Source organism: Pteropus alecto, unplaced genomic scaffold (genome assembly GCF_000325575.1).
Source record: "Pteropus alecto unplaced genomic scaffold, ASM32557v1 scaffold53, whole genome shotgun sequence".
Taxonomy (NCBI): domain Eukaryota; kingdom Metazoa; phylum Chordata; class Mammalia; order Chiroptera; family Pteropodidae; genus Pteropus; species Pteropus alecto.
In genome coordinates this window covers 443,228-457,302 of record NW_006434366.1, presented here as the reverse complement: position 1 = coordinate 457,302, position 14,075 = coordinate 443,228, and the positions used below count along the sequence as shown (strand labels likewise).

The window sequence follows — 14,075 nt, the reverse complement described above, 5'->3', positions numbered from 1 at the left end:
GCGTGCGCGCCGCGCGCCTTCTCCCTGCGCGGTGGACCCCGGCCCACCCTGCAGTGTCTCTTCCCGCACGCGGTTATCGTCAAGCAGAGATGCACACCCCCCAGGGCAGGAGCCGACCTCCCAAATGTAGATGCGGGCAAGAGCAGCACCATTCGAGGAAAGCCCTGTGGAAGTTTCTCCGTTTTCCGGCTAAGACGCACTTCCCTCCTCCCGGAAAAGAATGGTCTACATATTCTCGCTCCCAGGAGTGGGGTGGCAGCAAGGAGGAGGCGATGCCAAAAGATGACTCAATACTGCGGCGGTTCGGGGGCGCCGCGGATGCGCACGTGACGGGGTAGGACCCAGGGCTTTCGGCACTTGACACTCGCCAGTGTAGACCAAGAACGCCTTGGAGGTGCGCTCTGTAGTCAGTCCGGACCTCCCAGGGAGGCCTGAAGGAGTCAGGCTTGGGAAGAAACCGCCCGATGTGCGGGGTCGCACGGACGGTGGGACCCACCTGGGGTGATCAGAGAGGGCTTCCTGGAGGGGCCCGGGCACTAGGAAGGCCAGACCCCTCACGGTAACCCGCGGGAAGGCAGCAGGTGTACAGAAACACTCCTCGCCTCTAAGCTGGCCCATAGGAGGGAGAAGGCGGCTTTTCTCTACTGAGACACCATCGCCTCTGTGGAAAATTTAACTCAGATTATTACCAAATGCGGAGGTAGAAGGACATACCAGTAACCAAATGCCAAAGCCTGGGCATTTGGGGGCTCCCTGCTCTTCTAGGGCCGGGTTATCCTCAGGCAGCGAGGCACATGCCCCCCAGGGGAGAAGCTGACCCCCAGGTGAACATGCAGGCAAGAACACCACCACCGGAGCAGGTCCCACTGGTGGTTTCTCCTTACCGATTAAGACACCCTTCCCTTCCCACTTCCTCCCAGAAAAGAGAGTCTGCATTTTCTGGTCTCAGTAGGACAGGCCAGGGGTTCCAAGTGTAGGACCACCCTCTTCTCTGGGAGGTTCTACACACAATGGCGGGTTTCACCAGTGGGTGCATCCGCTCATCCAGCCACCCTCAGGGACCATCTCCTCAGTCTGCTTAGAATACCACAGATAAACACTGTCCAACAAAGGAGAGGTTCTGGATGTTTCCAAGGGGGGACGGGGGAGGAGATGGCAAGAGGTGGGAGCTGTTGTGGCTCAACCAGAGCTGGGATGTTGACCAAACACCACTAGTGATCCAGCGTGGTGCTGCAGGAGTGCGAACTGACAGCTTTCCGGGCAACCAGGCAGCCTGGGCTCCCCCCGCATGCACGCAAAGACAGGCAGTGAGGATCTGGCCCTTCTCCTTGAAATTGATTCCAAAAGAAATAGGATGGCTGCAAAAGAAATGTTTCTGATTTAAATAGATTAAAATTCTATTACCAATTTAGAAGTGTCCAAATTTCCTGCAGCATGTCTTTAATCCACTCTAGTTAGGTCAGAAGTCTCTCAATTTAATTTTTAATTATAATAAACAATTTTTTCAAAATCATATGAATCCCCTAAGTTCTTAAATATGATAAATACCAAGAGTCACAATTTTACCAAGGATATCATGGTTTTCTGGTACCCAGGAATGGATGTTGAGACCATTTCCTTTAACCTTTTAATACCTATGATTAGGTCACCAGGAAATCCCCATGTTCCTATAGTCCTGAATCCCATTCTCCTACATTTCTATTACCTGTATCCAGTCCAGTCACATCTAGTTCCAGGCACGGCTCCTTCTGTCAGCTCATCACCAGACAACAGAAGGCAAGCGGGGTGAGGGGAGGTGCTGCCTCACCCAATTCTGCTCCACCTGCTGTTGGCTGTGAGAATTTCACACATCATTATAATTTCTTGGCCTTTTAAAACCTATGGCCCTTTTGATACCCAAACCTCTCAGTCAGGCTGGCTCGCTTCGTAGAGGTGCCAGTCCCACTTCAATCACTGATGGCCAAATATGGGCCTGTGCTGTGTTGTTACAAAAATTGGACTTACTGTCCAGTTTCTAACAGTGAATGTTTTGCAATTTGCTAGCAGTGACCTTGGGCAAATTACTTTGCAGCATTAACAGCTATGTAATATGGACTTCGACAGCATCTTCACAGGGCTGATGTAAGAACTAATTGGTATGTGCCCAGTCCATCCTTAGTGATTTTCTTCTGGGGACAGGAATTGGTTTAACAAACCAAGATCAATGGCTATGACCTCGGTGCCCATTACAGAGCCTAGTCCGTAGGCAATGCTCGGATTGTTGCATGACCCCTGGGGGACCATGTGGGAAAATCCTTACTCTAGACTGCTAGAATGTGCCATCTTCTCTTGTTCCTTTTTGGTATGACTAAGGCCACAGTACCCTGCCCACTGATCTGCAGAAGTGGCCCCTGATCTTGCTGCCTCAGTGAAAACATTCACTAATGACCAATTCCATCTGTGTCCATGTTCTGGAGGCTCCCAGGGGGTGGACTCCATGTATCTTTCACACACCGTTGTATGCCTGGGTGCCAATCATGGGGCTTGGCACTCTAAGGTCCAAAGAGGAGCGGTTGTGTTCAGACTGGTAGCATCTGGGGCCTCTGGCTTTGGCTGCTTTGTGCATGCTGCCCACAGCTCTGCAGCCTTCACCCTGGAGCTTTCACTTAGATTGCTACCACCACTCCTGACACCCCAAATGAACCCTCACAATCAGGAACCAGATTCCATTTCCTGTCCTCAACCCTTGGGCCTAAACTACAAACACTTGAGTCTGCTCTTTATAACCCAGGTCCCCTGTGAAGACATGATTCCCTCTGCCATAGTCCATGGCATTATGCCCCCACATATGCTTTGGAGAGACTCAGGGGCCTTCCGAATAAGGGGCTCAGGGCCTTCAGCAGGGGCTGCAGGGCATTTGAATCTATACCCTACCACAATGGAGAGATCCGACTGTGGTGGGGAACGGTTTGGCCTGTACCCAGGGAGGGAGAGGAGAGCCCAAACTGCTAGGATATTGTTCCACTGCCCTCCACAGGTGCCCTCTCCCCAGAAAGCACAGAAAGGGAAGAAAGGCAGAGCAGAGTCAGGCTGGTGGGGCCTTCCAGCCCTCTGGGGAGGGGTCCGACCAACAGGAAGGGCCCCCATTTGGTGCTCAGTGGCCACAACCCCTTGGGGCGTTAGCTCAGGAGGCTACTTGGATCCTTCAAAGACAAGACACATATTTTTATAATCAGAAACTTTCAGTTTATTTTGAATAAACTACTCAATTTTGAGCAGATGACATTACCTCAACTTTTTCTTTGAAGAAAACAAAGATATATGGTAAATTCATGAAAACACAGTGCCTTTATTTTTCTATCCTTTGTAGGGCAGAAAAGTTCTGTCTGACCTTTCCCATTTAGGACAACCACTGGGGGCACAGCAGGAAGCTCTCCACAGGTCACGGGCTACGGGCCATGGTCTGGGCACAGAACCCCCTGCAGTGCCAATGGCTGGGGCCACAGCTCGGATGCAAGTGTATCACACTGTAGCTGTGCAGTCCAAAAAATGCCCAGAGATGCCCAGGTGTGACTTAAGGTACAGAGCTGCTACTCGGTCCTGGGCCACGGCGGCAACACAGAAAGGTGAGAGGTAAGATGCCAGGATCTTCCATGTGCCGACACAGCATTCACACCCCGCCCCTCGGAACCGCAGCCGGCACTCCCCTTGTTCAGTGGGCTCCTACTGGCCAGTTCTGGTTCATTTGCTACACTTCTAACCTGTTCCCCGACTCTACCCCATCACTGTCCCTCCCCTGCAAGAGATGAGAGGAAGACACAAAACCTGAGTGGGGAGAAAGGGAGCCTGCAGCTAGCCATGTATCCGTGACTCCAAGAGTCACAGATGTCCTGTCTTCAAGAGCGATTCAGTTACCAGCTTACACGGTACCTGGGAAATTGCTGACCAAGATGAAAATGTTTGAATATCAAAGAATTTCCAACACAGCATTCACACATCTCCCAAGCAACAATTCCAGGAGATCAAGGAGGCCCTGTCAGTACAGACAGCACTGCCAGTCTCGAAGTGGAGGCAGTCAACAAATTTGCCACAGAAACCCCTGGACTCACAGATTTTTTTCAAAGGTCCACAGGACCAGGATCGGGACAGGTAGGACACCATGCAATCCACTTGCTCTTTTGCGCTCGACTATGTAAGGACTGGCCCTCCCCTCTGGCCAGCCCTTCCTAGTGCGGGAGCTGGGACCGCAAACCAAAGACCCTCCAGGTCTTAAGACTCCCAGGCCCTGGAGGTGGTGTCCTCAAAAACCTGAAATCATGTGTGTGGGGGAGGAGCACCCAAGCCCCAGAGCAGCCGCTGGACACACTCCAGGTAACGTGAAAACAACATGTGCAAACAAAGCCCCTGAGCCAGGAAGACCAGTGCCCCGGGAGGGCCATGCTGAACTCCGACCCTGAGGTTCACCAGAGGGGAGTGTAACAGGGCAGTGTCAGGTATGGCTCTGTGTGACCTGGTCAGTTATATCGCTGGAACACTGGCACAAAAGGGACCAAGGTAAACAAATTTATTTTGGGGACAATTCCCTTTGAAAGTGGATCTCTATCTTTAGGAGACAAAAGGAAATGCTGGGCTGAACTCCTGTCCCCTGGTCTGGAGGGCCACAAGCTCACCTACACTCTGCTGTGGGCTCTGGCTTCGGTAGCCAGACCTAGGTGAGCCTCACCTTCAAGAACAGCGATGAACCCACAGACGCGCAGTGCCATCAGAGATGATCAGACACCCCATGGCAAGACCCCGTTCTGTACTGTCTCCTCAATGCCAAGGTAAGGCAAGTGCACCTGATCACAAAAGGTTCCACAAGGACCAGGCAGGGGGCACCATGCCCATCACACAGGGCAACTCAACTCCCCACCATCTGCCACCCACGCTCTTTCCTTGGGACTCTAGCTGTGGCCAAAAACCATGTGAATCTGGAGAGCAGAGACCCCCTGGGGCTCTCATGCAGTAGACACTCAGAAGCGGGGTGGCAGGCAGCATGTCACATTCTAAGTAAAAGAGCTAGAGGGTAAAACACTCCAATGCCAATTTATTTTTTTAAAAGGGTCTGTGTAATTCTAAGGTTGGTTTGCCTTTTTTTGGTATAATTGTACAACCTTTGAAAATTACATACGTTGTAATGATCTAATACTATTAATAGTCATTCAGAAAAAACTTTTTCTCCCTCCCAACAACCATCCAGGGGGGAATTAAAAGTCCTGAAAAGAGGCCAATTCAACATGGCCTCTTTCATAGTAGAAACGAAAAGCGAAAAGATGAGAGGAAAACAGAAACTGACTAAGAGGTGTGTGGCCAGTGTCTCTCGGGAGTGGGGTCCTGGCTGTTGCCTGGGGTCGTGAAAGGCGGAGAGCCTGCAGCATGCAGCACGGCAGCCGGGAGACCTCGCAGCCACATGTTCCTCACTCCGGCACGCCGTGTCCCAGCCTAGGTGTCGTGGAAATCCTTCAGCAGGGTTCTCCTCCGCTGCTCTGCTATGTGCATCTGGTTTTCTAAGTCCTGCAGCAGGGAAGCAAGATGGGTGCTCGCATGGCCCAGCCCTGTGAGCGAGGAGCGGCCAAAGCCACGCCCACAGTGTCAGGGGCTCAGAGGAGTCAAAAGCAAGGCCCGTCCCCCGCTTCTCAGCAGCAGCTTCCAGTCCACGTAACGACCCCGTCACATGTTAATGCCAGTCCCGTCGCCTGCAAGAGGGTCCAAGAGGCCAGCAGGCACTTACCCCTCGGTCATAGCTGTCCGCACGCTCCACTTTCCATGACAGGTTTTCGATCTCAGCCTCTAGTTGAGCCTGCTGGTATTCAAACTGTATGGGCAGAGCAGGAGGGTCAAAAGGAGAAGGGGCCGTAGCTGGGGCAGGGCCTGCAGATGGAGGGGCAGACGCAGCACCTCAGGCTCGCATGAGCTACGACAACCCCAAGGCTGTCCTCAGGGAGCAGTGTTAACTGCTGTACCCAGAGACAGAACCCAATCGAAAGACGACCCCAACAGTACAGCCCAAGGGCAAGGCTACGCTCACTCTCCACCCACAAAGGGCAAGAATTTAAGCAGCTGAAGAGAATGCTCCCAACATATACGGGGAAACAGCTGCTGTAAAAACAAGTCAAAATGGATATTCTTAGACACTGTGCTCCCTGAATACTTCGTTTCTTTCAGCCCTTCTGCAAGTCAGGTCTTCAAAATAATTAAAACATCTGACTTAGTAACTATACATGTAAGCTTTATGCACAAAAGGTTCTTCAAGGTCTTATTTGTTTACATTTATTGGGGTGACACTGGTTAATAAAATTATATAGGTTTCAAGTGTATCAATGTCTTACTTATGTAACAGTAAAAAGTAAACAATGCCCCCAATCATGGTATGCCCATATAATGGAACCTTTATGCAACTATTAAAAAATGGTATTTACCAGCCTGATAAATGAAAACTGCAAAAATAAACTGCTATAAAAGAAAGTGATGTGTGTGTGATGTGTGTGTGATGTGTGTGTGTGTGTGTGTGTGTGTGTGTGTGTGTGTGTGTGTCTGTGTGTATGTGTAACCTAGATTATACAAAAACTATTTTTAAAAGGCTGGAAAATGTTAACAGTGGTCATTTCTTTCTAGTGGGAATATGGATGATGTAAATGTTTTTCTATGTTTTTCAACATTTAAGCAAATGTGAATTACTTTATAATTGGGGGGGGGGGCAACAATTCCTATCTAAGATGAAGAATTAAACAAAGATGTAAAAAATCCACTCTCATTTAGGGACATGCATGCTGGTTATCCTCTCAAAGCATGGACACCACCCTCCCAAGTGGCCACAGACCTTTTCAGGAAGTTGCCCTATAAAATGGCCATGTTCAGGGGCTTCTTCGGTATAACTGCCTTATAATTACACAAAATGCCAGCCCCTGAGACCTATTTTGGAGATGCCTAGGAGAGATAAAATTTCATAACCGACAGTTTTGATTTTGCCCTCCCAGGAACCAGAACACCTCTGAAGGTAAGAGGGCAGAAGAGAGGGGCTGCCTCGCCTTACCAGCTTCTTCCTGGGTCCAGACTCCATGTAGTACGCATACGGGTACGTGTATTGCAGGGTGTATCGACACTGCAATAGGAGAGAAGAGAAGGTACCTGTGTCTATGATTCTAACCCACATGCATCTCAGGTGTTTATAATTCTTACTCCACCATGCAAGTTAGCCTGGCTCTACAGGTATGGGCCTGAAGGAAATGAGGCCAACCCAAATAAAGAATGAAGTGGGGGATAACATGGGGGGAAAAAATGAAACAAAAGTGGCCACAGAACACCCACAGTTCCTTTTTTAAACTGATTATTTACCAGCAGCTGCCTCAATGGCTCTTCCCTCTTGAGTCGGACATCAGAGTCCACACATTATCTCAATAACTGTCCAAAGACAATCTCTTATTTTCCTTTGAGTGATGCATGGATGGGACAAAGAAGAAAAGGGCTCTAGCTTCCCCGCAGTTCCTTCCCTGCAGGCAGAGGCAGTGGAGCACTCCTGGAATCCCGCTGGACGCCAGCAGAGGATGGCGTCCTCAGTGGGCACCGCCCAGGCAAACGTGGACGCAGAGACCGAAGGGTGCAGGGCCGCACAGGGAGCTAAATCCCCTTGCCCTCTACAGTGATTCCCGCCCTCAGAGGTCTGGGCCTGACGGGGCCAGGTACTGGACCGGGGATCAGAAGAGTCAGGTGGTACAGACCTTGGCCAAGAGCTTGGCAGCGTTCTGTAGGTACTGCCAGTCGATCCACGTCCCCAGATTATTCATGACCCTCTCCTGAATCTTCTCATGAATCCGCTGGTACGTCTGTGCCTCCAGCTGCAAGCTCTTGTTGTGGTTTTCCCACTACAGGGTACAGAGGAAGGAGAAAGCTGTAGAAGCCCTGGGAAGGTACAGAGGTCCACGCGAGAGTTCAGAATAGACACCTCAGCCAGCAGGGCGTGGCCACAGCCTCCACTAACTCACGGGGACTGTGTGTCCTTGAGAGTGCAGGAGGGGAACCTCTCCGGTGCACACTCCTCACCCTGTCCAGAGCGGCTGTCGCCCACCAGATCACTCTGCCCTCTGGGGCAGCAGAGCTCCAGCCTGAGGACTAACAGGTACCCACTGGTCTACTGTGCTTAGTTCTGTGGGCTTCTAAAGGGTCTCCTTGCAAGGAACTGCCCTCTAAATCTGACTGTTAAGATGGCATTGGGTGGAAGACTATCTGATGGTCCTTCATTGTCCTTCAATCCATCATTCAAATGGTCAGTACCGCATCCTTCCATGTCAGACGCGGCTACCCTATAGAGCCCGAAAGCCCCATTTATGGAGGCACCAGCCGGGGCCTATACAGCCCGAAAGCTCCATCTATGGAGGCACCAGCCGGGGCCACGACCGGAGCGCCAGTCCCTGACTTCTGTGTGCACACACTGGGTCTGGCTACCAGTCCCCGGCAACGCTGCCCCAGTAGGCCGACTGGAAGCAGACCATACTCATGGAGAGGCCACAGGAGAGGACACTCACCCGCTCAAAGTAGAACAAGTACTTCTTGAGGGCCTCCCTGGCTTGGGCTTGCTGGCTCTGGTTGACAATGTCGGGGTTCTCTTTGTACCGGCTGCACTCATAGTACTCACTGCCGTGGGTCTTCCAGTCTCCTAGACACATCCAGCAGAAGTCTGCACAGAACAGAAAACGAGGCGTTTACGCCCTCAAGATAAGCCCACATTCCTCCAAAGGCATAGGCAAAGCAGTGGGACAGACGGTTCTGCTGGGTTAGGGATGAGGGCGTCACCTGACCAGAATTTCCCAAGGGTGCCTGTTTGCAGAGGGAATGTGCGCCTCTCATTTTGTCATACCCCACTGTCCCTGCAGCCTGTCCTTACCCATCTGAATGATAGCCTACGGATATTTTCAGTTCCATGAGCATATATGATTGTACCGTTTTAATCCAATGCAGGCAGATGTTGACTGTACAAGACCACTAGTCTGCTGTGTCAATGCCACTGTGAGAAGCAGAAGCTTGCCCGACTGAGGCCTACCTGGTCATGCAGAACACACATTCGCCCTCCTGACTACCTCCCACCCTTACAACACCTGTCTTAGGAAGATTTTGTACACGAAACTGGGAATAAAGGCCTTTTCCTTTTTTTTCTCTTTTAAAAAGCTTATTTCTATAAAACCTAAAGCTACTTAATAGTTCACACCCAGCATTATGACTGCTTCCACACTGCAAAAGCAAAAAGGGAAAAATAAAGATCCCTCATGAATACTATACATCTAAACGATTTCTGTGGTCTGATGAAGGGGGCTGACCGCCACTGTCAGACGTCAGAACCTGGTCTAGATTTCGTCTCTGCCAGAGACCCGACAGTGGTGAAGCCTGTTTCCCAGGATTTACTCCTGCAAGTTGGCTCACCGACTTCCCAAAAGGGACTCCTGTAAAATTTAGGAAAGCTAAAGCCAAACCCAGAGACCCAGAGATCCTTCACTTCTCTTCTCTTGAGGGCCTTCACTGAACACTAGCAACATCACTCTCCCCTTAGTGGGCTGGGCTGGGCTGGGCTTTCTGTTTTAAATACCACCACAGTGCTTAGGGTTCCCCGCACAGGTGGGAAAACTACACAGCGACGCCAAGGATGAGAGTTAACTCTAGGCGGCGTGGGATGAGGAGACTATGACTGGGGAGGGATGCTCAGGGAACTTCTCAGGTACTCGGAATGTGGGTGTGTTCACTCTGTATATCTTTAGATTGTACATGTGCCTTACACATTGTTCTAAGTGACACACGTCCCTCTCACTTAAACACATACAGAAAGATAGAGTGAGATGCCACCTCTACCCTTGGTATTTTCACTTCACACTTCAGAGTCCCCTTCTAAGACCCTGCCACGTCCACTGATTACAGCGAGCTCCTGGGGAAACACAGGGATGGCATGAGACTGGCCCTTACAAAGAGAAACTTTCACGGCCTCCTGGTCAGCACCTGAGCAGCTGTATACGAGAACTATTTGGGCATATTTTCTACTTGAAGGAATTTTATTTATTTTTTGATCTGGCAGGAAGGAAAGCAAAACCAACAGGTTCTATGTAACCTACTCCTGAAAGATGAAGAAGGCCTGAAAGGCCAAATCAAAAACCCGTTTGAAAAGTATAAAACCTCAAAGGAAAACTATTATTTTATTATTTCCAGTAACACCATGTATAGCCTGTTTTGCTAGGTATCTGTAAGGTAGCACAGATAAGCCCCATACTACTTACCTGCCTTGGCAAAAATAAAAATAACATGCTAAAATCTTCTCGGATGGCTGAGGATCGTGGAGGTCTAAGAGTCATCCCAAACTTAACTTCTGACTACATGTGTCAGCAAGATGGCAGTGGGATTGCAAGAGGGACCAAAAAAATCGTAAATATTATATGACTCTGAGTGAGGCTGCTCTTTGTTTTGTCACATCCCTACAAAAGTACTCACTAAACAAGCGACAGAGACCCATGCACAAGAAACAGAGACTGTGCCACTGGGCCTTGAGCACCAAGCCTGGACTCACCGTGTTTACACTTGGAGCATTGCTGTCAGAGGGAAACAGAAGAGAACATGTTAAGGGCATGCTGACCAAAGGCTCGATGTCACATATGCAAAGGGTACAGGCTTCTGCTCACCATGTGATTGCAGCCTCCGTTCTTCTCAATACAGATGTTGCACTTGGGACACTGAGGAGACAGAAGGGTGCCATTAGGCTTACGCACCATCGGGCCGGTTCTAAGACAAATTACATAAAGCTCCCGGCACCCGTGCTCAGTAACTCATCGTGCGAGCACTTCTGGGGAGGAGCATCTCACTTAAATGTGGCAGGTCGCTGAGGCTGGAACAGCAATCCAAGGAAATGAGGTCAGCATATTCGGCTCTGAAACACTCCAAGCACCAGCTGAGCCCCACTAAGTCTTCTGCCATCTGTCCCTGCCACGGGCCACTCAGATTAAGCACAAGCTGAGTCAGCAGAAAGCCTGCCTGTGCAGGAGGGAGGCCAAAGCAGCACAAAAGCTGGTCTAAGTCCTGGTCAGTCTGCCCGAACTTCTGCTTCTAGATGAGGGCAAGGAAGCAGCCTCTACAGCTCGCTCACTCACACTTCAGCGATGCCAGCACCCCCAGGAAACACTGCAGAGGCCAACCTGATGCTGTACCATGAAATGAACTTTGTTTAATGATGTCATGGTCACAGCTGTGATTTTGAGTGCATCAATTCAGCGCGTGACTGGCACAGGGTAGGGCCCTGGGTGCTGAGTCATCCAAGGCTCAAGGGGCTGCAGGCCGTGCTTTTCCATGGGAAATTTCCGAATAAGAATTGGTAGGCCTGGGCTTGCATTACAGCCTTGCTATTATTAAGTGTGGCTATCAACCACCTCCGCCCTAGGACCATTAAAGCCTGGGAGGCATTCAATAAAACCTGATTTTCTTTTTCTAATTAGTCCTCCTAACTTTCCCAGGCATTTCAGCATTTTATTAAAATAAAGACACCAATGCATACTATAATAAACTGCTGCTAACTCTGCCAAGTCTGGGCAAGGGTCTGCAGCTTCCAGCAAGGGCCTCGGGGCCCTGGGTGTTCTGCTCTCAGATGGCAAGGCCCTGGAAGCACTGAGGAGGGCAGATCCATGACAGGTAAGATACAGTCCTTACGTCTTTAGTGTGAGCACTAATGTAGTTGGCTGTTTCAGAGTCGTCTGCACACTTCGTGAGCCATTTCCGGATTGTGGCGCAGTCTGTGGGGGCGTGATACATCTGACGACACTTGAAACTTAAAACCAGAAAAGAAAAACATTCAAATGATCATTAGGCCAGGGTGCCATGTTTTTAATTTTCCTTCTATCCAAACCAGCAGATCCTGAATTAGAGCTTTTCAGAGGGACAGTCACCTATCAAGGCCTCTGAGACCTTTTACTTACCCATGATTACACTGAAAGCTGTGTGCACTTCTCTTCAATCTAAGCCCTTCTAAGACATATTCTTGACAAACCCAAATGAAACGTTTCTGCTGTAAATATCTTGTGTGATGTCAATCCCTCCTGAAAGGATGTCAGATTCAGAATGCAGCCTCCCAGCAGGCATGGTGAGGTGCTCTGAGAAGGAGACCTCAGCTCAGACCCGAGGCAGGACCGAGATCCACTTCTGGGAACCTTGGCTTATCTCCCAGACACATGTGCACACAGGAGGCACAAATGCCAGAACTCGTGTCATCTGTAGAGGCATGACACATCTGACAATGCCTGAAACTTAAAATCGGAAAAGCAAACACTCTGACTGACACTTATTGGGCTTGACTCCCATGATTTTAATGTCCGTTTTGCCCAAGCCAATACAACTTCACGGGCAGTAAAGGCTTCAGGCAGGCAGCCTAACATGAGCCCCAGGGAAAGAAGTTCATCATGTGGGACACAAAGAATGGAGAGCAACTACATTAGCTCTTAACCTTCTGACGAGCCAGACACCCTCAACGCTGACTTGAAAGGCAGGCACATGTGCACACCGGCCACATTTTCCATGTAGTTTCTCGGAGGCCCCCCACCATGAATCTTCAAGGGAGAAGTGATCAGGGGTACAGGCCTGGACCTAAATTATGACTCTTGCCATTTCCTTGCACCTTAATTTCCTCACCTATAATGTAAGGGTAACAACAGTACCAATCGTACACAGTTGTGAAAACAAAGGTACAATAATCAGGGTAGTGTCTTTCCCCTGGTTAAGCTTCATTACACTTCGGCTAGTCCCATCACATTTACTGAATGACTGAATGGGAGCCTTGGCTCATCTCCCAGACAGATGTGCACACAGGAGGCACAAATGCCAGAAATTGTGCCATCTGCAGCGGCATGACACATCTGACAATGCTTGAAACTTAAAATCGGAAAGAAAACACTCCAACACTCATTGGACTTGACTCCCATGATTTTAATTTCCCCAAGCAGATGTAAGCTACATTATAAATTACAGTGTTATAAAGTTAGCCAAGAAAGGACAAGATAGAGAAAAATTAAAACATCAGAGATTGCAGCTTTCAAAAATTAATATGTAAATGATCTGTGCAAGTAGGTACACACACAATCTCCGGGCCACGAGTCGGCAGCATAAACCATACCACATTCTCCATGAATCTGTGCCACTTTCTTGTCTCCAGACTGAGCATTATCGAACATCACATGGAACATGAGATGCTAGGTACAAACTCTGCCCACCTGGAGCAGAGCTGCTCTGCTGGTTCGAAAACCCTGTCTCTCGCAGCCCCACCCTCACACAGAGCAACGGCAGTGGTGCTTTGAAGGGGGGTGGCACCAGCCCAGGTCTGCTCAGCACCCACACTCACTCTTACCAGAAGACCTCGTTGCACCGATTGCACTGTACTCGGCGAGCTCTGGGCTCCTGTACCTGGATAACCATGGGACAGTCCGCACCGGGGCATAGCTGGAGCTGGTAATGACTCTGTGAACACACCAAGGGGAAACAATGAGGCCATCCGCTAGTCGCTGCCTCTAAATCAGCCCTCCCGGAGTGCTCAAATGCCTGCTCTTCCAGCCGATGACTTACATCAAGGGGCTATCGGAACTCAGGCCGAACGTTGTGAAGACCAGACATCAGACAGATATTGACGAAGACCTTTGACTGTTTAGTTAAACTAGGCAGCAACTCACTAGAATGATCTAAGGTTAGATTACAACATGGAATACAGAATTGCATCTGTGAGATGAAAGTGCAAAGGGCCTAAGGCTGGAAACGAACACAGCCTAATGAACTGTACATAAGATCCTGAGAGGCTCAATGACCCTCAGCCATCTACCAAAAGCAGCAAACAGCACAAGACACAAGGCATTCTGCAGCATGTGCATAGGAAGACCCACACTATTAATCAATTCAGTAAGCTTAGACATAAAAAAGATGAAAACTATGTAGCCTGGAATCACAGCAAGCCTGAAAAGGTAGCCCAGTAAAGGGGCAGGACTCCAAAATTGATCACGCTGGAATCCTGGACAAGTTTTCAAACTGCACAAGAAGCGATGCCTTTTCTCTTT

General features: G+C 49.7%; 2 protein-coding genes across 4 annotated transcripts in view; both read right to left on the bottom strand.

Moving 5' to 3' along the window:
* P4HTM (prolyl 4-hydroxylase, transmembrane) overlaps positions 1 to 2,605 on the bottom strand; it is a 16,727-nt gene extending 14,122 nt beyond the window's left edge. Inside the window, exon 1 of the mRNA XM_006909173.2 lies at positions 2,492 to 2,605. Within this exon, the coding sequence (XP_006909235.1) occupies positions 2,492 to 2,605 (114 nt within the window). The remainder of the gene's footprint in view (positions 1 to 2,491) is intronic.
* A 2,433-nt stretch (positions 2,606 to 5,038) lies between these two features.
* The window catches only part of ARIH2 (ariadne RBR E3 ubiquitin protein ligase 2), a 43,127-nt gene continuing 34,090 nt past the window's right edge, over positions 5,039 to 14,075 (bottom strand). For 2 of the 3 annotated variants that reach the window (XM_015587188.2, XM_006909065.3), the window contains 9 exons: positions 13,379 to 13,488; positions 11,692 to 11,809; positions 10,674 to 10,724; positions 10,562 to 10,583; positions 8,541 to 8,692; positions 7,737 to 7,880; positions 7,052 to 7,120; positions 5,750 to 5,833; positions 5,039 to 5,532 (listed from right to left, as the gene is read on the bottom strand). In XM_015587188.2, coding sequence (XP_015442674.1) covers positions 5,461 to 5,532; positions 5,750 to 5,833; positions 7,052 to 7,120; positions 7,737 to 7,880; positions 8,541 to 8,692; positions 10,562 to 10,583; positions 10,674 to 10,724; positions 11,692 to 11,809; positions 13,379 to 13,488 — 822 coding nt within the window. In that variant the 3' untranslated portion in view covers positions 5,039 to 5,460. The remainder of the gene's footprint in view (positions 5,533 to 5,749; positions 5,834 to 7,051; positions 7,121 to 7,736; positions 7,881 to 8,540; positions 8,693 to 10,561; positions 10,584 to 10,673; positions 10,725 to 11,691; positions 11,810 to 13,378; positions 13,489 to 14,075) is intronic. The other variant, XM_015587187.2, reaches the window with a different exon arrangement.